This window comes from Anguilla rostrata, chromosome 7 (genome assembly GCF_018555375.3).
Source record: "Anguilla rostrata isolate EN2019 chromosome 7, ASM1855537v3, whole genome shotgun sequence".
NCBI classification, from domain to species: domain Eukaryota; kingdom Metazoa; phylum Chordata; class Actinopteri; order Anguilliformes; family Anguillidae; genus Anguilla; species Anguilla rostrata.
In genome coordinates, this window is record NC_057939.1 from 11694869 (window position 1) to 11719227 (window position 24359).

General features: G+C 42.4%; 2 protein-coding genes across 2 annotated transcripts; both read right to left on the reverse strand.

The window, feature by feature from the left end:
- sypl1 (synaptophysin-like 1) lies at positions 1-4900 on the reverse strand. Its single transcript, XM_064342809.1, has 5 exons — positions 4221-4900; positions 2348-2466; positions 1470-1674; positions 1079-1270; positions 1-812 (listed from the first exon to the last, which is right to left on the reverse strand). The coding sequence occupies exons 1-5, from the start codon at positions 4290-4292 to the stop codon at positions 681-683; spliced, it is 720 nt and encodes a 239-aa protein (XP_064198879.1). The 5' UTR covers positions 4293-4900; the 3' UTR covers positions 1-680.
- Positions 4901-5359: 459 nt separating this feature from the next.
- On the reverse strand, positions 5360-22543 carry nampt1 (nicotinamide phosphoribosyltransferase 1). Its single transcript, XM_064342810.1, has 11 exons — positions 22386-22543; positions 15454-15610; positions 14040-14143; positions 12612-12740; positions 10476-10634; positions 9680-9816; positions 8784-9009; positions 8335-8454; positions 8092-8232; positions 7266-7400; positions 5360-7011 (listed from the first exon to the last, which is right to left on the reverse strand). Exons 1-11 carry the CDS (start codon positions 22437-22439, stop codon positions 6898-6900), a joined length of 1476 nt encoding a protein of 491 aa, XP_064198880.1. The 5' UTR covers positions 22440-22543; the 3' UTR covers positions 5360-6897.
- Between the last annotated feature and the right edge of the window lie 1816 nt (positions 22544-24359).

Sequence of the window (24359 nt, forward strand, 5' to 3'; positions counted from 1 at the left end):
TTGCATTTTATAGGGCTTTTATTTGGGGAAAAAAACCCTTATTTGGTATGCACGCAGCTTTTGGTGAATACAGACTGACAGGTGATTTCCAACCCAGTAGGACCGCAACAAATTAAAGCTAGGTGTACTGCATGGAGGAGGCTGGAGAGGCTACAGTCCTCAGGGTGGGCCGCACACCATCAGGAGAATGACACATAGGAGATGCAGCACAACACATGTCATGCTTTGGCACTTTGGATGGTTGTCTTATGCTTATACTAGACCAGTTATTAATGCAAACCTCAAGTTACAGTTCAACAGTGATAAATGGATACATTTTTGGAATCGTAAAAAGATTATTTGTGCAAATAAAAGCATGCAAATCGTAAAAAAAAGAAAGTAGTGAAAAATCAAACGATAGCAGTGGTGTAATCACAAAATGGAGTAATATACTTCTACAGGAGTAAAAATAATTTGTAAAAAAAGACGAAAGCTGAAATTAAGAGGCCATTTTCTTCACAAGAACAGCGGTTAACCTAGAAGGGAGACGATGATTGATATAAGGAATCGGGCTCACAAGGCGGGTGCAGGCAGCTGGGGTACCACAGCTTCAGCGAGCGCTCCGCGCTACTGGGGCGACGCCCGGAGACACTGGCTGCCTTTGGGGGTCAACTGTCAGGACGATGGAAGCTACCTGGAGGTCAGATGGGGGCGGGGACCGGCCCACGCCCCGCCCCATGCTGGGCGGAATTCTTCTGAGCGTGCCAGCGAGTCTCCTTGTAAGCAAACCAGGCATTGCCGGCCCATATAATCACGTTTAGATAGCCAAATACCTGGACAAGTGACAGAGAGGCAGAGATCAGTCTGCTAGCGGTTAAGGCACACACAGTCTGGTGTATCAGAATAAAACTCACATGAACCAGCATGGACGAACAGCAGCATTTTCTAAAGGCTACTTGTATAATACATTCTTGGAATCATCCATGAATGCTGTACCCTAGATTTCTGTATGCTTCCTCTGCATGCGCATCTGTGAGACTCAGGAGCCCCCACAGTGGCGGCTCCCACCCCTGAGAGGTGTTAATGGTGCAGCGCTCACCACCGACACGTTGAGGCTGCGCGTGGGGGCGAACTCCGTGACCTCGCAGACCACGCCCTCCTCCTGGCACAGCGCCAGGGTGCTCCGGATGCCCTCCGTGCCCGTGGCGTCCTTCACGCTCTGCAGCCCCCTCGCCCACGCCGACGAGCACACCAGCCAGAAAAAGGCGAACACAATCGTCATCAGGAAGTCCTGCGGGGAGAACGCAAACGCATCGGGACCAAACGCTCCCTCTCATCTCTCTGTGTGCAAGAAGACCTCTATACGACATCGTTCTAATGATTCATTATAATAATATCATAATAATAAGAATAATACAAATAAATAATGACAATTCTATTGCTGATAATAATGCTAATAGTCCACTGTGGAACGCCAGCCCTGTTCTCACCAGGATGGGCCCAAAGTCCGAGTCCCTGTAGACATGCATGTACCCCAGGTATATCAGCAGCGCGGCCATGCAGTAGAGAAAGGCCAGGACGCCGATGGCCACGAAGAACTCCACCGAGGACGACGAGTCTCCCACGAGATGAGTCTCTGCCACAGTGCGGTTACACAGCGTGGTGTTGCTGCTCACCAGCGGCACCTGGCTTAACCTGTGGGCATTACACGTATGCTGAGGGCTTCTGGGAGTGACATCACAGGTACTCTATACTCACTAGATACTCTACTCCATTAATACTGAAGGTTCTGGCTGCCTACTGTTTTAAGCCAACATGTTACAACGTGTCTTATGATTATGTATCATGTCCAAATACAATGATACGGTTATTACTAGTGTGGTAATGAGTGTGTTACACTGGAAACTCCTGCTGTTAGGAAATAGAAAAAATTGAAATAGTACAGGAGTTGATCATCTGGAAACTGTACTGAATCTTTGGTGAGAACTTTTCCCACTGCACTGACAGCTCTAAGACAAGGGAAACCTGCTGAAATGATACCACTCCTAGGTAGGATAGTTAGGATAAGCACACTTCAAGGTCAAAGACACTGTGACACTCACAGACACTGACTTGGACAACCCCATGGACAGTGGCTTCCTAACTTATGATCCATGTTATTAACCCTTTACAATATTTCCAACAGGACCATAGCCTGTAGTGTGTCGGCTAAATAGTCAAAATATTAATCATTTTAATTAAGGGTTTTATCGGCCGTCTGATGTAAAGTTTGGGGACCCCTCAGTGGACATCTCAGTTACTTACTGACACCTTGATCAGTAATATTATTTGGTATTACTAACTGTATCTTAGTCTATGCATCACTCACCTAAAGGGGTAGGAGAAAGTGGCACTCAATGTTTCATTCTTGCCTTCACTGCAGAGCACAGACACAACAGTCCTCCCAACGTATGCTCCACAGCTTCCAAATGCGAAAATGGCTGCAAGCTACAAGAAAATAACATTTAAAATAAAAATGAATAAGCATTGAGCCATCAGCTAAATCTACAAATGTTTAACTAATATTTTATTGGTTATGCTAGGTTTGTTTTCTTAAGTTTGTCCATGCTGTTCTAATCTGTGTATGCAACACTGAAGCACACTTATTCATTGGGCCGTGGTTTACAAGAGGTGATCTGGGAATTTGAGAAATGCTAAATCTAAGCTGCGAGTACGCAGTAGCCTAACCAGCTGCAGGGTAGCCAACACATTCCGTTATTACGTGAAACACTTAATTTGTGTGATTTACACCACCATGATTTATAGATTTAAGAGGTTCCACTTTTGATCACTTATTGAAATTTTAGTTTAGACTGGAATTCCCGGTACTTTCAGTCTTGTGACAGGGAAATTAAATCATTACCATAGTGAAAAGTACACTGATAGTACTTAAACCAAACGCTGCATTTAAATAAAAACTGGCTTCTCACACAGGCCGATTTGTAAAACGCATACCCAGTTATATAGCAAACCAGAAAACACAAAGCATACACAAAGAACACGCAATGACACGCCTTAAGCAACAGCTGCCTGGGCCACCGTGAACAAATTCTTTGCACAAGCGTAGAGCTGGATATTACATTAATGGCTGCTCCTCGAGGAGAATGAAACTGGACTGCAAGCAATACATGTGAGCATGTAACAGTGAAGATCCTAATAATAACGTTAAAGTTACTTTTTAAAACTCAGCCTTAACTTCTGTGGACAAATTACTGTCCCAGATTTGTCAAAGGAGAAGCCTAGAAGCTTTATCAGAAATTGTGACAAGCGTGTCAAAACATAATTAGCTACCGTGTTGAACAAACAAAATGAACTGTCAAAAAATTGCGATTGACGGGTCGCACCCCTACTAGTCAGATCTATGTGCAACATGTTGTTTTGCAAACAAACAAAAAAAAATCTGAGCTGATCAAATTCCCTACACCGCGTCATCACTTTCTTGCCAAATACTGTTGTAAATCAGCTTTAAAACTGATAACAGTATTGTCAGCTAGCAGCTATGCCAGCATTGACACCCCTTTAGAACTGAATAACAGTTAACGTAGCTAACAATACAGAATTAAAATGAATGAATTAAAAAAAAAAAAAAAAACTGCCAGTTAGATTGGCGCAGTGGATTTAGTTCAGGTAGCCAATGTCAAGTTACCATAAACAAGTGCGAATCAAATGTGTAACCAGTTCAGGAATGGTTATGTGTCAAGCAAAGTATTAAGTTAACTGTTGACTTATTACAGAAAATCATGAATGTATAGCTAACACAATAATCTGTCAAAGGTCCGTAAATGAGCAGGTCATTTTTAACTGTTAGCTAGCTAGTAGAGCATGCTAACTAAATACTGACATATTTAACTAGTCGGTCCCTGAAATATGTGCCATTCTACTTAGATTAGTCCAGGTTAGCCAACAGGTTGCGATTCTGTCGTCGATTACGCTAACGAACGTTAGCTGGCTGGTAGCTACATGTAAATGAGCTAATTTAGCTAATCTAAATTATAAACTACTACAGTTATCAAGGTAGTAAGCTTTGCTGAAAATCAGGGAAAAGTTATTAACTTCACTTAAAATCGTAAATATAGCTGTTCCCAGAGAGGCCTGATGACGTCGGATAAAACTTCTTAAGCCAGCTAAACTGTTAGCTAACCAAGCTATATTTTACAACAGCCAAATTGTGCCAAAGCTAAGGAATGCTGATGGGCACTTACCCACTCCAAAACTTTGATAAAACCAAGCGGTTCCCTCAAAGGAGACAAGTTTAAGCGCAGTGCTGTCATCATTTGGTAAATGAACTAACGTTAACTTGTCGATAGCTATAACAAATATGCACTGATTTTCAAAAGTTACAAAAAATGGAAGGAGAAGAAACCCGAGAAGTAACGTCAGCCAACCAAAGTTGACAAAATCTTGAGATTCAAGCTGCAGTGCGATAACTAGTTTCTTGTTAGCTAGCTAGTTATCTCACGGTTAATGCAACGTTAAATGCTCAGTTTTACTGCTCCACTTTTTTCATCTCTTCTGCAAATAAGGGCTCTTCAAGAACTTAGAATTAGCAGCAAATGGTCCAGAGCAAACTTCCTCGGTAGCTGGTTTGCTGTTCGGGATGGAGCAGCATTCCTTGTGCCAGCAGAGCAAGTAGCCTATGCGTTCTTGATTCTTTTTCCTCCACTGCTCCTCCGTTGTTCAAGCATTCAGAAATTCCCCTAGGGTCCCGTATTCAAAGCAAGTCATCTGACTTCCAACTCAGAAAAGCTACGAATACTCAAAATGCTGCGAAGTGCGATGCAACAACTACAGCTGCCGAATTTTCCCCGTCTGTGCAGACCAAGGGTAGGTTATTGCGCTATTAGCCTACGTTTCTTTAACCGACGTAGGGTGAATGCAAAACTAAGCTACCGTTACATTTTAACGTTGGCAATCTATAGTATGAGCTTATTTACTGAAGCAGTTCTGGAAATTCCTTTGGATGTTAATGATCCGGATTTGAACTCGCAGTCCTGAAACCTTCCACAACCAACTCTTTATTAGGCCTATGTTTTATTATTTGCAAAAACGTCTTACAGAACCCGACAATCCTAAACTCTATTTAACGCGATTTAATGTAATTGCTCTGTCTTGTTCTTCAAAACTTATTCAAGTAGCCAAAATAGTGAGATGCATTAAAGTTGCAAGTCAATGTTAGCCATTTATTCTAAACTATAAAAATCTACCAAGGGATCACCAAAACATATTAGGCCCAATGCATACGCCCAAAAGCACTGTGAAGTTAACAAGTCACAAATTGCTGTCATTTCATGAATTTGGAAAAACTAAATGGCCAGAGAAAAGAAAACACAGGCAGACAGAATCAACCTGATATTGCTTTTTTTATTTCAACCTTCACACATGTTTCTAGCACAGATTCTTTTTTCTGCAAAATGTGATATTTTTTCACTATCTGATTAAAAGCTAGTGCATTAAGACTGGTGAAATACATCTCAGAGTTCTTTTTTTATTATCTTACAGCAGCTAGAAAAGGGAATGCATTTGCATTTCTTTCCAGTTTACAATATAAAAGAAAATATATTTCAGCAAATAGGGTGGTCAATTTAATATTTTGACAAGAATGCCACAGTAATGTTATTCAAAATTTCACCAGAATAGGAAGGAAGGACATACTGGAAAAACAACACAAGTACATAAAAACCCATCTTCATCATATAGTCAGTCAATATGGCATTCATACAGTTTACTACACATACGGGAGCTAAAAGCATGTCAATCACACCACAACTGAGTGCTTTAGATGATTTTCTTTTGGTATAAAATGTTTTAATATTATCATTATGTAATTAATAATTAATAATCATAATAATCATAATAATAATAATCTGTTTTTCCACACTCAGCTAGCTCCCTCTAGTAATAAACCATTGTACAAGAGAGAAGTTTGGCCACCTCAATGTAAAAAGAATCTGACCGATAAGTTCCAAGTAATATTTACCTTTCATTAAAAAAAAGAAATTCTCTGAAGTCTGAAACAATGCTAAGTATCAAAATTGTAAAATCAAACAAGTAAAATGATTCATGTTCATAATAATTTAATAAAACTGTGGCATGCTCTTAAGTATTTGTTTTTAAAATGATAAAAAACATAGATGTATAAACAAATACAGTATATTTGTACTTGTACAAAAATCAACTGACTCTGTCATTTCTATACTAATGCTGTGGATTTGCTATTAACTTAAGACAGTCTTACTGCTACATCACAGGTTAGATTTCTACAGAATTGGCCATATTAAGATTAGTATTTGGCATCTGTGACAGGGAAAAGGTCTAGTTCCGAAATAAAAGGCAAACTGTTTGCAAAATTAAAAGTGCTTTTCCCCCAATCAACAACATAATTTGCATAAAGAAATACAATAATCCTCATTAACAAGTAACAACTGTCAGCATACACAGAGATCATATTCAGCAACATTTAACAATTTTTTTTTACGATCTAGAGCTGAACAGCTTATTTCATTTTTTAGAAACATTTGTAAATGTACACATTTATTTAATTTTGTTCAAAGGTGTGTGGTCAGCAGAGAGCTTGTTCTTATGTACAAGAATACAAATCATCTAACTGTGGTAATATCTCATGATTTAACATGTTCCCATCACTAACAGTACAACAAAGCCGAGTAGATTCTGGAATTTCAAACATAAACCACTCTGTACACTGCACAGGTAAGTGTATATGTACTTTTACAAAGTCTTTGGGCAAATGTGCCCAGGTTGTGACGTGCAGTGGGGTTAACATCTTCAGTCCTTTAGAGAACCAGTATTTTGGGAAGTGGGGATACCCAGGTGTGGAGTGGGAAGGGGAGGGTACCCAGGGTGTGGTGGAGCTGCTGAGGTTTACTGGAGCAGCTCGACCAGTTCACCATCCTTCAGCTTAGCATTGTCTCTGACATCATCAAAGGTGTACGTCTTCACAATCTTTCCGTTCAGAAACACCGTGTGCAGGAGGTCCTGTGCGTGTGAAAGAGAGAGAGAAAGAGAAAGAGAGAGAGCCATGCTATAAGATTATCTGGTACAGATTATATGTGATTCTTTTGCATTGTTAATTTGTCGCTCAGATCTTAGTTTCTTGCAGCTGAATAAAAGCAGGCCCTTCCAGGTAAAAAGATGTGAAATGACTGGCTGTTGGATCAAAATATGACAGGACAAAATGAAGAGTAAGAACAGAAGAAGCCAAACAAACAAACAAATCTATAAATACATACCGCACCATACTCTTCCAAATCCCCTTTCCCTTCTTCCAGGGTAACAAATTCTCCACTTGGCGTTTTGTGCAAGGAGAGGCGACCTTTCTTTGACCTTTTATTGGGGTCTGCCACAGGGTCTTTAAACACATTTACCTGCGACAAACAAAATGGAATCCATTCATCACAGCACCTTGGACCGTTTTCAATGCACTGCAGGATGTCCAGGGTATTTGAGGGAAACACACCATCAGAACAAGGCCACATGAGTAGGGCACACGGCAGCATTCATAAATCAGGGTTAGGACAGCTAGTGACAGCTATATCCATGCACTGGTACTTTTTAATTTCAGAATTGCATCTTAGAGATCACCATCCCTCCCAGCATGCCCAAGCAAGGTAGAAAAATAATAATAATTTTAACTAGCTAATGTTCGCTAAGTTTAGGGCTGGGGCAGTTCACGGCAGAGTAGTCCTCTATGCAAGTTTACTTTCGTTTTCCCTCAAGCTGATTTTGCAGGGATGCGGCATCGCTAAAATGCACCTACTTTTCACCTGTGTACGTTTTCAGTATAAAGTAAGCTTACATGGTTTATTCGCAGGTCCAAAAGAATGGTGAGGAAAAATACAATAAAACATTTATAAACCAAAACATTGTTTAAAATTTATTCAGTGGAGTAAAGCAATAAAACATTTATGAAATTCTTAAGTGTTTTATTTCTTCCCTCCATACTGTCGCATAATAAACTACCCCGTAATAATCTTAAAACCTTGGAACCGTAATTTTCCTCAGGCTATAATCGTACCATCAAAATCTGGCACTGTTGCATGCCTAGTCCGTACTCACCCCCAGGCCATTGGTCACCACGTAGCTGCACTTGAAGGAGCAGTTGAGGAGATCCCTGGTCAGCTTTTGCAGTAGTGCCCCGCCCGATCCAAAGGCAATGTTCTCGATGCTCCACCTGTGCTGCTTCATGCCCTCCACAATCTGCGCAGCAAAGGGACAGGAGCAGAAGTTCAGCACCCGCTCATACGGACACATACTGGCTTCCTACGGGACATGCAAAATGCCCAGATAATGTGCACTCACCTCCTGAAGGGTGTTGATGTCTACTCCGTCCCCCTGGATCACTCGGATGTAGGGGGGCAGCACTTTGTAACCCTTGCTGTTCTCTGTAGGGGGGAACTTCCTCCCCAAAATATCCAGGACCTAAAACAGGAGCGCAACGAGGTCCTGGATATGTGTCATGTTTTCGAAAGTGTCAAACACATAGACATTTCCACAATGTCAGTGCTTGAGTATGGCTACTTTAGTGTGATATATTGACTGTTCAGAAAGGCTTTATTAGACTAAGGCACAGATTTGGCGAGTACATTTTTTGTGCCAACCAAAGCGATTGTCATGGTGAAAGAAACTGCAAAAAGACCATTGTTTATTTTGAATAATACGTTAGTGTCAAATGTTGACTGAATCTTGGCCTAAGGGTGGGCCCAAATTTCTACACTGAAACCGGACTCAAAGCAGAAACAGAGGCCTGCCTTCAGTACTGTGTCCAGGGGATTTCCTGAATCCGGTCGAACCACGAGGGGGGCCTCGGCACTCCGAGACTCGATGAGACTCCTCAGGTCTTCGCCCCAGATCTTCTCGCAGGCGTTGTAGATGTCGTAGCTGTCGCTGACGATGGAGACAGGAACGGAGGGGAACTGCTTCACAATGTGCTCAAAGGCGTCTTTTTCATGGTCCTTCCCCCAGGCAGTGATCGTGCTGTAAGAAGAATAAGGAATGATGAGCAAGGGACAACAGTGACACTAAATCTCACTAAAAAAAATTAATGATTTAATGGATCTCAAACACACTGCTTATGAACTCAGAAATGCAGTAAGACATTGAGACCAACAGAGGGCACCTAAATCACTGTGAGAGGATTAAGGACAGGGAGACAAGCCAGTTATAATAGAAATGATGTGGTGATTTCTAAAAACCGAACTGAATAACGGGTACAGATCTTTGTGCTGTGTATGTAAGAGGTATTCACTGACCCTTGGGAAAGTAAAAATCTGAGTAATGGAACATTACATAACAGGGAATCATAGCCACAGTTGCCAGCTTTCCCAGAATGCACTGGGACAGCTGAAAGGTGAAGTCAGGCAGCAGTAAATGGCCTTGCTGCAGTGAGCAAGCCTTGTGTTTAAAGTTTACCACAGCACTTCAACCCGAAGCATGGCCCTGATTTAAAATGAAAGCCAAACTGGTATGTACATACCGGAATTACAAAACATATATCTGAACACAAAACTGCTTCAGTTCTACTGCATGAGGAGGGAAAATATCAAGGTGAATAATCTTTATAATTCTGAATAACGTGAATATACACTGGGGGACAGAGGGTGCAGCACAACCTGTTCCGCCTGAGCTGCCTGTGTTTATGGGTTACCTGTGCTCTGCTGCAGGCAAAGAGAATCCGGGCACAGGGTCCTTGGTGCCGTAGTATTTCTTGATGACGCCAATTCCAGCCACGGTGTCTGTGCCCTTGAAGTTCACTAAATGTGCAGATGCCCCGATTCCTGCAGTCTGAAACCAATGGCACACATTCTACAGTTTATAATGGGATGTGGTGTCTGGGTCTGTGTGAATCCCACTGTCTTTCAGATAATGCAGAGTCACTTAGTGCAAACCCATAAGGACGAAGTTTTACAACTTCGGCCAATACGGTTACAACAAGTCTTTCAAAACAGAAGTTACAACTGGATTTCAAACTCTGCACTATTAAACACTTTTAGGATCAAGCTTGGAAACTAATGGCTTTCAACACAATCAGAGTTGGCTTTTTGAACAAAGCCTTTATAATATTAATTATTATTATAATAATTACTATTATTATCAACAACAAAAAAAGTGAACATCCTCTGTACAATTACATATCACCACAATTGCTCAAAATACAGATATTCAGCCCAGTTCCTCCTGAAACCTTGTAAGTGTCCTCTTCATAGCACGACTGAGTAAACTACATCTCGTTAACACTGGCTAAGATCTAATTAAAGCATTGCTGTCAATTAACAACAGGGGCGCAGGCACTTTCAAATCTTATTAAAAGTCGCTGAGTTGTCGATGTAAGAAGTAAATAAACAGATAAGACAGTGGACTGGCAGTTGCCTGGATTGACACCAAGGTCTATGCTTTTGAAATGAGGGTTTGAAATGAGGCGGCAGGGGCACAGAGCCCATTACCTCCTGTGATGAGACCCCTCTGTAGCCAAAGTCGTGCAGCTTATATTCCAGGCCCTCCAGGTTTCCTGATGTCTCCATCAGGTACTTCGCCAAGATCTTCTTCTGTTCCCTGGAGTTGGTTGCCACGGTGATGGGGTACCAGACCTGGACCAGGATCGTCTGCAGGGTGAGCCAGAGGGGGATGGGAGTTGTAACATCATTTCAGCAGACAGCTGCCTGGTAAGTGACCATACCCTTTTCTGTGTCTCCATTTTGGTCCACTGTATCTGCTACACTGGAGAACTAAATATTTAGGGCAGCACACACCATTGCTGTAACCGGGAGATGCTCATAAAAATACCACAAATGAACGCCTGTGCTTACATCTTAGCGATAGCGTGACATCACCTCCAACAACATGTTTACCCAAATGAAAATATGCGCCATCACCATAAAGACCTCAGCAGACTGGGCGCAGCCAGCCGGAATGTAACTAAACCCAACAACAACGCGGCTCCAGCCCCCGATGGTGTCGCCAGCTGCGGCGACGGTCGATGCACGTACACATTCCTGGGAAAACTGTCAGTGCAAGTAAAGTCAACACAAAGGGACGGCCTGGCCATTTCCAGGACCCCTCGGAGGTCAGGTCGATGGAAACACAATGCCCGCATGGTGGAATGATAAACCTTTCTTTTGTTTTTGGTCAACCAGCGAACGCTTTCACGCCCTGTCTGTCCCCCATTCCAAGACCCCTGAAAACCGACAGGCGCATGACACCCGCAGCCAGAAATCATCCAGCACTGCTCATGTTTGCTTTACGTTTACACATTAGAACACTACCAGGGTTGTAATAGTTATTTCGCATCATTGGTGGCGGCTGAGGTCAGCTTACCCCTTCACGGGAACGCTACGATCATAAAGTCCATTATTATTATTAGTGTTATTATCCATTATCATAACCAGAATGTTTCAGGTTCACATGGCAGATGAGAGCAAGAAACTTCAGTAAATATCCATCTGTTCAGCGTAAACGATGAACTACATGCTGTGAGAGTCACCACAGAATAGGGCTTATGCACAGAAAATAAATATAACATTAAATAAATGATAGGTAATTATATATAATTTGCTAAATTACACTGTCAATTTATTGGAATCTTCACTCTTCACAAGAAGAAAATACATATACCGTATATACAATTTACATTATTCAGCTATCTTTGTTTCAATTTCTAACCCAGTCAAGCAGACAGTCTAAATTTATCAAATCGTAGTTTACATGTATCTAATCATAAATTTAGAAAGTGATAAGTCATTCAAAGACATAGTGCATAAGGACTATATTGTAAGGGGACATAAACTAAACTATGAATAATTAATCTAGCACAGGGACCAATGAGCCCAGATAAGAGTTTAGAGGATGAAAAGGTTTGGAGGACACAGAAGCATGGACTGTCACAGTTGTCATTTGGGGCAGTTTCTTGCATCTCTGGTACGGTGGGTCTACTGTGTACCCTGGTCTTCCTTTCAGCCGCTATAAATGAATTAGGTTCGATTTAGCCGCTAACTGAGCACTGCTCTGTACTTATAATCCCTTCACTTTTAACTTGCAATCCCTGCATGAAAGACAGCATAAAAAGATGTAAGCACAGGGGTTTATTCATTACATTGTTTACTCATACTGTATTGCACAATCAAAATAGTTTGAGACCACTATGTCAATCAATCTCAAAATGGTTTTACATTTAGCAGTTAGGCAGGCTCCAAATCTTGAATTGAGTCTTATTTGTATTCATAATTTGTCCAAGGAGCACAAACAAACCAAAACCAGATGAAGAAATGCTTGAACCATGTGTCATCATCACAACATTCCCAACCCAACCACACGTTTTCTCCACTTAGGACTAATGACTGATGCCGGGTGTCAAGTGATGGCATCCCCAGGCTGACGTTCAGTTAAGAGCCAAACGTTAACTGACTTAACCGAAAGATCGTTTGGGGGAAAAAAAGCCAGCCCGTGTGATCAGGGCCTGAAAAAACTGATTTTAAGCAAACTGGACAGTCAGATTTGCTTTGGAGCAGTGGGGGGGGGGGGTTGGGGGGGCATTGGTGGGAGCAATCAGGGAGGGGGAACTGCCCGCTGTCTGTCTCACTGACCTCCACCCAGTTGGTGAGCCAGTAGCATTCCGGGTCTGTGCTCTCCACGGTGAAGAGGACGTTCCCGCGGGGGATCACGCTGCCCTCCGGCACCGCCTTGATCTCGATGGGCAGGTGCCCATCGTACTTCTGTACCCGGGGGGAAAAAAAGAGGGTGTTACCCATCACCTTTCAGAAGCCGCAGTTCATTAAAAATCAGTGATTAACACACTTTTTTTTTAACCAATCCACTATTGATTTTATTTCTTTCTCACAATTTTTAATCACCTTTTTCCCTCCAAATATGGTATGCCTACTTGAATTCACAGGCCCATCTAATTGCTGCTACATCCTCAATTCAATATCAATTTGGACACACGCAGACAAGCGCATGCCCTCCACCGAAGCGCATGCTGCCAACTGCTGCTTGTCACTCCGCAGTCCACCAGCTGAGCTGCACAGTCCTGGCACTGGAGCAGCACTCTCCGGGGCGCCGTTGGCACAGGCAGACTGCAGGCGCGCCAGCAACCAGAGGGATCACTGGTGCCCAATCAGATAACGGCACTGCCGCTGAATTAAACCGCTATTTAAGCAGTCTGAGCAGGTCACTTAAGCTGTTGGCAACATGCCACGGCGGTTACGGAGGTGGACTTGTGTAACCACGAGGTTGCAGGTTCGAATTCCGGGCCGAGGTACAGGCGCTGTACCCTTGAGCAATGTACTAAAATTTAGCAGCTGTACAGGCCAACTGTGCAAATGGACAATGTGCAAAATAACCATTGGCGCAAGTACCCATGGAAGAAGCGCCTCTTATTCAAACAAAAACAAACATGAACAAACAAACAGGAACAGACATCTTGGCAGACATGGACATCTCAAAGAATATTTTTACCAAGCCTTCACCCATTATTAATAAAAGAGTCAAATTACAGTTCTGAATAAATGTTAAAGATAAGCAAAAATGTTTGAATTGGAATCTGAGATGCGGTTTCCCAGGGTGAGTGCATGTAACAGGACCCTCCTGAGGGAGCTTCTAAGCTCAAACACAATGCAGACCATTTCACTTCATCAAAGCGCAGTTCAGTACAGAGACTAATTTAGCATGGAACTATCACATAGAAACTGTCCTGATCATATATCGTAACATATTGTCTCCTGCTTTATGTGGTGCACCATGTTTGTGGTTCATGGTGGTAAGCTTATTTTGAACATTCTTACAAATCAAAATTCCAGGATAGTCTTCATTTAATTTACATTGTCCTGTGACATCGATCTTAAAATTAATTAAAACAACATCAGCAAAGTTTGACGTGCCAAAATAATTAGCTGCTCCCTGCTTTTATCAAATTTAGGATCAATCCTATTATTTTATTCATACAATATATAAGATAGAGGAGAGTGTATTTGGCAACAGTACACTCACAACCCCTGTCGGCAGTTCCTGCATACCTCCAGAATGTAGTTCCAGCCTTTCTCATTAAAGACGTCGTCCTGAAAGTGTTCGCGATACACCTCCTTTGCTTCCTGGATCTTCTCCCGAGTGGCCACCTTTCCTGGAAAAATAAAAGCGACAGGAAGAGGTGAGAGACAAAAAAAAAAAAGAGAAGCGAGTAAATGAGGGACAATATGAGACGGGGCGAGACAGGTGGGAGCAAAATTATGGGCGAGAGATAAAGAGAGCAGGGTGAGAAAGAGAACAAGTTTGTGAGAGACTAACCTAAAAAAAAGTGGGGGGGGGGGGGGTGTGAGGGAGAGAGAAAACTCTGCTGGAATCTCTCATTCCTCTCCATCCCTCTGTTATTGCATTAGTAGCTTCACTCAAACTGACAGGAAAGCCTTTGTCCCTCCAGGACAAAGTACTTACACTCTACTAAAGCGCTCCTTCTTAAAGCCACGGGGTCCCAAAGTCCACCACTGTTGGCCTCCCTTAAAGCCACACCGTACCAAACACCAGTCCACCGCTATCCACAGACATCAAAAATCTAGCCCACTCTTAGCCTGCTTAAGGTCAGTGCTCTAGGAACTAGCCCAGTGCTAGTTTTAAACTACTTCCCAAAATAAACCCCCTCAGTTCTCACCTCATTAAAGGCACAACATACCCAAAAAAAAACAAGCCCACTGTACAAATCTGCTTAACGTCACCGTCCCAAAAGCTAGCCCACTGTTACGCTCCCTTTAAATATTTCACCACCCCAAAGAATGACTAAACAGGTACTTATAATGTGAAAAAAAAGACCTGACTGGATGTTGCCATGCACTGTAAGCGCGATGCAGCAGCTCTACGCGTCACTCGGGACAAATGAGCAGATGTTCCTTTGTGCCCGCCGGTGTCCCACAGCAGACCTTAATACACCCGACTCCTACCATGAAATCCACTTCTGTTTCGCGCTTAAAAAGAAGAATAACTGACTCTCATGTGGCTGGCAGCGGTCTGAGGCCCTGGCGAAAAACCTTAACATGAGGTCTTCAGTTTGCTCTTCCCAACGGTACACAGGACGGCGATAACAGCGGCAGTGTTTCCTCCCTCCACTGATCCGCACATGTCGCTTCACCTCAGGGTTAATCACTGCTTAACACAGGCCTTCGTCACATGACAGTCATCTCGACACCGACATTATCACAAACAAAACTCCTCTCAAGGCTTCAATGATCTAACACAAGGCCAAAAAAACTAGCCTATGTTGGGTACAGTCTGGGTACAAACATTTTTTTTATCCACAAGTCAGACCATGTAAAATTTTCTCTTACAGGGGTCGACCTAATATGCATTCCCGTTTGAATTGTAACTATTCAGCTGACAGTAAAACAGAGTTTACCGGGAAAAAAAGACAAATTGTAACTATTCATTTTTAAACACACATACCTTTTAAGTATTTGTTGAGAATATACTGCAATCCATAAAAGACCGTTTTATCATATTTGACCTTCCTGTTCTTGGTGGGGTCAGTCTTCTTCTCCCGACACTCAAAGTAGGAGTACACTTTACTAGTGTTTGGTGGGTACTGCTTGTAATGTGTGACCTGTGAATGATAAACAGAGAAAATTAAAGAACAATGACAATGGCCCCCAGCCACACAGCGAGGTCCAAATAGAAATGGTTTTGTCAAGATCGGTGTGGAAGAACTTGACTGGCCTGCACAGAGCCCTGACCTCAACCCCATCCAACACATTTGGGATCAATTGGAAAGCCAACTGTGAGCCAGGCCTAATCGCCCAATCAGTGCCTGACCACACTAATGCTCTTCTGGCTGAATGGAAGCAAATCGCTGCAGCAATGCTCCAACATCTAGTATAAAGCCTTCCCAGAAGAGTAGAGGTTGTTACAGCAGCAAAGGGTGGACCAACTTTTGGATGAGATGTTGGATGTCAGGTGTCCATATACTTTTGACCATGTAGTGTATTTTATAAAAACCTATCCTGAGCCCCACCATGATGACCCCACTGACACCATTGTGCTAAAGCAACTTTTACACATGGATGAAACACAGGAACTTTGAGCAGAACCATCTCAATACCAGCTGTGTGCTTGCTGTCGGACCCCCATACCCATCTGTGTCACTTTGTAAAGCGGTTTACAGAAGTGTGACAGGGAGTCAGCAAGTGCGACAGAGAAACAGTGCTTAGTTACAAAACATCCGATTGCATCAGCATTATGTAAAACTCAGGTTCTCCATAATACAGTGTAATCATGTTTTGTATTGTTGGAAAGCCGACGTCAAGGGGAACAAGTTGGTGTGTCAGCTACAAAGGCTAACCTGGTGTGATATGCTTACAGAGATCGACCGTTGATCTATACTGTTTTGTCATGACTATGGTGTTTTGCTTTGATCTTTTTGTATACAAAGGGAAGCGTGCAATGGTTCGGGGAGACTCGTCAACACGGTCTCCTATACATCACATGCGCATAGCCATTTCACCACTCACACTTTGCACCATTGTATATTGTCATTATTAATAAACACACTGAACAATGAACTGCATTCCTTTTAACCTGGCATTCCTCTTTGAATCTTACCACTGCACTCCTAGCAGTTTTAAGGTCCTAACATACACAGAACTCAGGATATCGGCACCCCGCAGTCACTCAACTATACACTAGTGGTGTAGCAGGATACACAATTGTATTTATGCAGGCGACACAAGCCAAAGACACGTCTGCATCTACCGAGTTAGATAGCGATCCATGTAGACAAACTCTGCTAGTGGACAACAGTCTCATGTCTATTTTTAACTGTTAGCACAGAGGAAAGGTTAAAACACTATTTTGGAGTCAGATAATCAAGGTAACATTAAATGAATCCTGTTGTACTAGCACTGGGTAGGACTACACACGTTCCTTTGCCATTCAGATACTTCCGCTGATTGGTTTGCGGAGGGGTTTCTTACAGTCGGTGACCTTGACGTGATAAGTTTTGGTTTCTTACTGCTGGTGACCTCGATGCGCCATTTGGTGTATCTGAGGGGTTTCTTACTGCTTCATCACCCTGTGTCTTTCTCAGAGCTGGGGTGCTGGGTTGGGTACCACTACCACAGAACCGCTCCTCTGAGAAAACCAATCTATTGACAAAACCAGTCCACTGAGAGGACCGCTCTACTGAGGGGCCACTACATCGAGGGCGCTGCACAGAGGTGGTTTCACAGTGGGAATCACGCCACAGCGAGTTGCTCTTTATACATGTCACAGGTGTATCATGTAATTGCACACAGGAAACACAGGGAACGCGAGGAGACAGGACAGCTGCGATAATTATATTACACCGATACTTACACAGCACCCTTCAGTGCACATGCAAAGCTTCACCAAGGAAACGCAAGAATGCGTGTTGATGTCAAGAGAGAATTACCCTTTGTGTGTGTGTGTGTGTGTGTGTGGGCGTGTGCGCGCTAACACATGAAACAGGACAAACAAGGTGGATCTGTACACCTGATCATCCAAAGCATGTGGCTTGCACAAGTGCGGTGGATCATCACGCTCTACTCCACACCCTTCTCTGGCCTACATTTTATTGCTTACCATCTCCGACTCTCACCCTCTACTGCCATTTAGGAGTGCAAATTTTAAATGTCATTATGTTCTGTGGTTCCAAGAAACCTTTCTACTCCTCCACTACCTGGTAGAACAATGCCCTAAGGGAGGAACCCAGTTGATATCCGCAGGTATGCAAATACCAGAATTTATTGTAAATTAATTTATTTACATTTACAATTACTCTGACAATCTCCAACGATTAAGCACTGTAACTGTCTTGATTACTCAGGCACATATCGGCCAAAGTAGCATTCATAATTATCACCGAGTAAATCTCACAGAACAGACACACACAAATACATGTATACAAGCGACACACATCCACATTCACAGCAGATACAGGTTTAAACTTCAAGACTTGCAGAAGCTGAATAGTTTGAATCTGCCCTGAAGTCCTGTTTTTTCATCAGGTAAGTGAAAGAGCAGATCCAGGATTAGGCCTGAAAACTTCAGGATGGGCAAATTAAGAGGCAGCCTTGATTTGGAAAGCATACTGCATGTATAAAAAGTTTCCAGTGCACTATTCCACTACTCTGTGTAAATGCAATACACACAATTCTTGCTTAAAGATGCACTTTATAGTCATATATTTAATAAAAAAACTTCCCTGAGCCCTACCAGGACCACATCATAGCCATAAGGGGCACCAATGCCCAAGCTGAAACTGTTACACAATGTTGAGATGGAGGAAGTCTGAAGAGCACTACCAGACACTGGCTCTGTGGACCTCTTTCTGGTGAAATGAAAGAGGAGGTCAATCACACCCAAACTCATCACCCGTACTCACTGCGGTGACATTTGCTATGATGAACTTGAGCGAAGCTATCCGGTCACTTCTCCATTCACTGGAAAGAAACTTATGTAACTTTTTTCCTCCATGATTAAGCACTACAGCTCAAACACCTCAAAGGATGCTCAAGCTTGCACAAGCAAATTTGTACAAAATTAAGAGCCGAGGCAATCTTCACCACACACACTCAGACATGCACACACATACGTGTGCACACACAAATGCACAGACACAACCGATTCCAACGTAGTCAATTCCAGTTGAGACCTCCCAATGATAGTATTGCACTTAATGAACGGTTCAGAGGTTTGTAATGAAAATCTCTTCCTCCTCAATGCCATACTCCTGGTGACGTGGATTCTAAGCCCTTTTCAGTGAACTAACAAAACAAGAAAATCGAGACTGCCCTTTAATGGCTGGAAAAACTGAACAAATATTTACATTCGTCCAGCGCTCACTGTAAAAATGCAAAACAAGGGAGCTGTGCCTCGAACCCTCGCCATCACTCTGGGAGACAGAAGGATGGGGGGGAAAAGACTGCAGCACGCTGGGAATTATCTCCCAACGGTTTTCGAACCCTCGCCTCCCTGACCCGGGGTACCCCCTGAGCTCCTCTGAGGCAGCTCCTCTGAGGCAGGCCTGTCTAACCGACTGCTCCACAGAGCCAACCACAGCCCTAACGCAGAGCACGGGGAAGCCATTACGCTTTTAGTGGGAAGATCAAACACAAAGTCGGTGCGGTACGGTGGCGTTCCCACACCGCTCTGATCCTCCATACAAATGTGCAGCACATGAAAAGCCTTAAAAAAAAAAATAAAAAAATAAAAAGTTCTATTCATCAATCCCTCAACATCACATTTCAGACGGGAGCGTTCCACCTCGCCGTGGTCGCGCTGTCGTACATTACTGCACATACAGCCAGGCAGCCAGGTAGGGGAAATCTGTCGAAGTAGCAAGCTGAATCTAGCGTGCGGCATCATCTTCACAGGAAGGTCTCGGAGAACACTGACTGTTTCTTCAGCGCACTGCAGGAAAAACCGTTTCACACATGAGCAGCCGCCTTACTGTAAATGCAGCACGTGCCCTGTTCAGTTTAGTCATAATTAGAGAACAGACGAGCTTTTCTTTCAGGGCATGTGATCTTTAAAAGAAAAAAAATGTCTTTATTAGACACGTGAGCTGGGCAACAGAATCTCAATGTCATTACGTATTAAAGATGCGCAATGTTCAACACGTTAAGGCATTTTAGAATATTCTCCACTCCACTCCATCCTCATTAATAATTGTGAAGATTTAGCTCATCCAAAAGTAAATGCTGACATGGATCCCAGTTGGACTTCTCATCATCCCATTACTCTCTCCCTCACTCATAAAACACTCAATATCCAAATCTCTCTCAACATCTAAATTCCTCTCTCACGGTTATACAGCTCTCAAATTCTAATATCTCTTAGACAGATCTCTCGATATCTAAAAATCTTTCTTCCTGCACAAGACAAAACATGTCTCTTTACATGTCAAAATATTTATCTGCAATGGAGCTCTGAATATCCACACATTTCTCTCACTGGTGAATGCACAATACAAATATCTGCCTTTCTCTCTTTCTGTTTTTTATTTCCAAATAGACTAATCTGAAGAATGTATGGTCTTCTTGATAGCATCACAATGCAACTGAAGACAATACCTTTTCTCTCAATAACAGGAAACAAAAACAATTCATCATTCAACAACAATGATTTTTTTTTAAAATTCAAAATGTATTTAATTCTAGAGACTAAGAGGAAAAGACAAATCACTAAATGTATTAGGTAATCATGAAGAAGACGCTAAAGGGCATCTGCCATTTTTAGCACAACAGCAGTGACACGGGCGATGCTATCTGATCACTTAGCCTTATCTATTGGAAGAAACTTCTTAATGCAGTTTTCCCAACAATTGAGCACCCCATTTCTAAATAATGTAAAGAATACCCTAGGTTATGCTGGAATACATACTCACAATCATCATGAGATTAGGTATTTGTAAAAACTCACAGGCCCACACACACACCTCTAGGCTACTGTATACATGCAAACAAGCACACAAAAGCACACTCACTCTCTTGAATCCAATTCTAAACAGTGAAATTGGGTATCTTGTCCACATGTCAGAGAGAGGGGTATTCTTGGTTTTGCTTCAGCGAACGTGCTGTCATTTGGTCCAATTTATGTGTCTTCTGTGGAACTCACTATCCACAAAGACATCTGCCTGCGTGCTTTTCCTTTCAGCATATCTACATGATGTCATTACCTTAGTTTGCAGCATCAGAAAATAAAACAGAACCTGAGAATAATAAACACTAATTTCTTCAGTGCACCAAAACCTAACCTTTACACACACCGCGATTCTGATCATGTTCATTGATAACTTTGTTTTATACTTAATCATAGGTTTAATTATGTTTTTAGTCATCCTGAGCATACGATACCTTTGCATGCATTTGCCTACACATAAATTCACTTAGATCAGTGCAAAATGAAAGACTAGGTCAATCTCAGAAGACATAGACATAGGCGATTTTGAATAGTGATACTCTGGAGTCCATCATGATTTGTGTTCAGAGTGCTTACAGCTGTCCAATTGCCAGTTTTATGTATTTTCATAACGTTATACTTTCCCCACATTTATTTTTTGTTTCTTTCGTTACTAATTTCGATTGTGAAAAAGCAGAACAGAAATAACCTATAATTGTTCTCGCAGAGTAAGCTACTTTATGAGTTCATACCTTTTTGGCAATGACACAGAAATGTGAATACATCCCATAAAATAACTGACATATTGATTTGTCGGAAATCCCTTACGGCTGAGCGCGCGTGCTCAGTGAGTGAAGGGAGTGACATTTTCGCAGGTAGTGGAATTTACGTCCGACACCTGCAAAAATGAGACAAAATCGAATCAAATCTGGGGTCCTGGCAAACGGATTTCGTTGTGCAACAGTTTTCACATAATTTAAATCTGGAGTAGAAGCGAAATCTTGGCTCGCGCTCTTATCAAGCCAGTGTATGGCAGGGCTGCTTGCACAGTTGCAGCCTCTACATGTCTGAACACAGTTTGAATTATTTTAAATACATTTTTTATTGAAACAGCCCTTTGCTTTCGCTGCGATGTAATTTCGATAAAATGTCTAAGAAAAAACATCACATTTACTTTTGACAACATATCACTGCATGAATTAGGCTACAGACAAACATATAATTGTCGAATGTCCAGTTGAACTATGCAGGTAGCTACCGTTACACTTTAAGATCAATTTGGCTGGCTACAGTGCCCTATCAATGCATAGCATACGCTGACTCCTAGAGGTCACATATAGCTAGCTAGTCACATATAGCTTCCAAGCGCGTCGCCTTGGAATACATCGGTTTCGTTTTTTACTGGAGCGCCTCAGTTACTTTCAGTTTTGTTCCAGTTATGAAGGTGGTTTTGGCCGATTCATTCTGTTAACGCGATCAAGCACACCAGGCAGATGAATTGCTAGCCAATGTTTACACGAGGAAGAGATGATTTCGTAATGACAATCGGGGGGTGGGATGATGAAAGGGTCATCTTTTGACTCGCTATTACAATCTACAATCCCCCCGCACAGCCTATTTCGCTTGCTAGAAAGATCACCATAAAAGCACATCACCTGCATGCTGAACTAAAATAAATCCTTGCAGACCGCATAACTTCATCACCACACGAACCAATATAGTACAGGAGATAGTCATCGCGATTAAGACAAGGTACACTGAATTCGGTGCATACTGGCTAGCAAGCTAGCTACCTGCGATCCTGCCTCCCATTTGGCCTAGAGAACTGGCGACCTAGACAAGCGTGATGGCCTTGGGAGGATAAAGCCACCTTGCTTTCCCTTCACTTTCACTCAGCTAAGTCCGAAACGCACCAGACGATCACACGATACCAGCACCACACCTGGCATAAACGTCCTCACCTTGTAGGAATCAGTCGCTAACAAAATACTGAAGTCTGTGTCTTTCTTCTCCATCTTCCCCTTGTCTTGCGTCGCGTCTGTCAGTATTGTTATTCAGTGCTCTGTGCCGGGGACTCAACCAAGCGCCGTCGCTGACCAGGGATGATGTACCAACCAAAAGGAGGCGGGCCTAAAGCTCATGTTCCCAGTAAAAGCGGGCGGGGGGCGTTTGGCGACGAGTCATTGGAGGTGAGTAAGCACGGCCCGCCCCACACGCCTCCATGTGCTGAAACCGTTCTTGTCGAAGGCGCGACCACGAGCTGGGTTGGTATTGTAGCCTACCTAATGTTATGGTCTTGATGTCACTGTCGGGTGCTGGTATTCGTGAGCACTGGGCTGTGCAAGAATTCAGAAAGCAGAGATTGTTAAGCCATTGCATAATATTAACTGGAAATCTTACTGGCAAGCTTACGAATTCTGGTGGCGTAACCAATATTAATGTTAAATATGTTTCGCGTCTGCGCAGATCGTGTGGAACGGTGTTGTAATTACTTTCTCAACAATAGCCTACCACATAGGAAGGATCCGTTCGCTTGATGAAAGATCAGAGGACAATCGCTATCCAGCTGTTACGCCTTGAGCAACGTGATAATACAGAATGATGGCAATCTGCTGAGCACAGTTGCAGCAATAATTCGTTATTTTGAAATTAACCCGTTGTGTTTAGTAATTGCAAAATAATAATAATAATTCAGGACATTACCAAACGTATCAGTGACAGTAAATAGCCTATGATTTCAGTAGAATGATTCTAGCAAACATAAAGCCTCGTGTTTACAATTCACAGCAGGGTCAAGTTGCTTGGAAAATTGTAAATTATTTATTTGCATTATTTGCCTGTTATAAATTTCTGGTTTTCAAAGTTTCAAATGACTTATAAAAGGTCCTATGGTTAAAATATCTAAGATGAAAGCTTAACATGGTAATGCTTTAAAGAGAAGCCATTGGTTTCTGTGAATCCCACATCTTGGCAGATACTGAGCTGGGAACAGGCCTCCAAGGCCTACTTGATTAGAAGGTATCATGGCTTTTGTGATGTATGAAGTAGGAAAGTATTTGCATACTTGGTTTGTTTGAATGGTAATAATACAGGTTATGATGAAAAAAACATAATTTTAGTATTATTTGTGTAAACTACTTTGTCTGCATTAACTTCTATTTCCTAATCTATCAAAACCACACCTAACTCTTAGACCAAACCCCTTTTTGAACCATAAAATATTTGCTACAATATGGATTCACAGTCCATTTGGTTTTCAGAGAAACACAACAGTAGTAACTGTAATAATAAGAAAAAAATATGTAAATGAGCACAGCTGGAATTATTTCAAGTGTGAAAGGTTTCTGAGATGATTGATCACTCTACCTTACTTTCCACTGTTTTCAGAGTAAAGTCAAAAACCTTCAATCCAGTGTCATAGACAAGGTTTCTTAGGCCCTTAGGATATTTGCCCCTCCCTATGACATCCATCCATTATCTATACCCGCTTATCCTGGTCAAGGTAATGCGGGATGCTGGAGCCTATCCCAGTGAGCATTGAGCAAGAGGCAGGAATGCACCCTGGACAGGTTGCCAATCTATCGCAGGGCACACACACCATTAATTCACCATTCACTCACACACTCATAACTATGGGCAATTTAGAATCTCCAATTAGCCCACCTGCATGTCTTTGGACTGTGGGAGGAAACCGGATTACCCAGAGGAAACCCTTCTTGCTGTTGTATTAATCAGATTAACCAACAGGGTCCAAGTTAAACTATGCGGTCGTTCCCTGCACTTAGAACTGTACTTCCCTCTAGGGTTTTCAGCACACTTGTTCCTGGTTTTGGTTACACACTTTGTTGTACGTCGCTCTGGATAAGAGCGTCTGCCAAATGCCTGTAACGTATTGTAATGTAATGTGAGAGGACAGTGCTACCCACTTCACCACC

Bases quoted from the DNA above. Each gene is read 5' to 3' on its own strand.
- sypl1 (XM_064342809.1), bottom strand. From the start codon at position 4,292: ATGATGACAGCACTGCGCTTAAACTTGTCTCCTTTGAGGGAACCGCTT. The intron at 1,675-2,347 runs GTGAGTGATGCA...TAATGCCCACAG, and splicing joins ACTTTCTCCTACCCCTTTAG to GTTAAGCCAGGTGCCGCTGG. The intron at 813-1,078 runs GTGAGCGCTGCA...TCACTTGTCCAG, and splicing joins GCAGCCTCAACGTGTCGGTG to GTATTTGGCTATCTAAACGT.
- nampt1 (XM_064342810.1), bottom strand. From the start codon at position 22,439: ATGGAGAAGAAAGACACAGACTTCAGTATTTTGTTAGCGACTGATTCC. The intron at 15,611-22,385 runs GTGAGGACGTTT...TATCATTCACAG, and splicing joins TAGCGACTGATTCCTACAAG to GTCACACATTACAAGCAGTA. The intron at 14,144-15,453 runs GTATGTGTGTTT...TTATTTTTCCAG, and splicing joins TCTCAACAAATACTTAAAAG to GAAAGGTGGCCACTCGGGAG.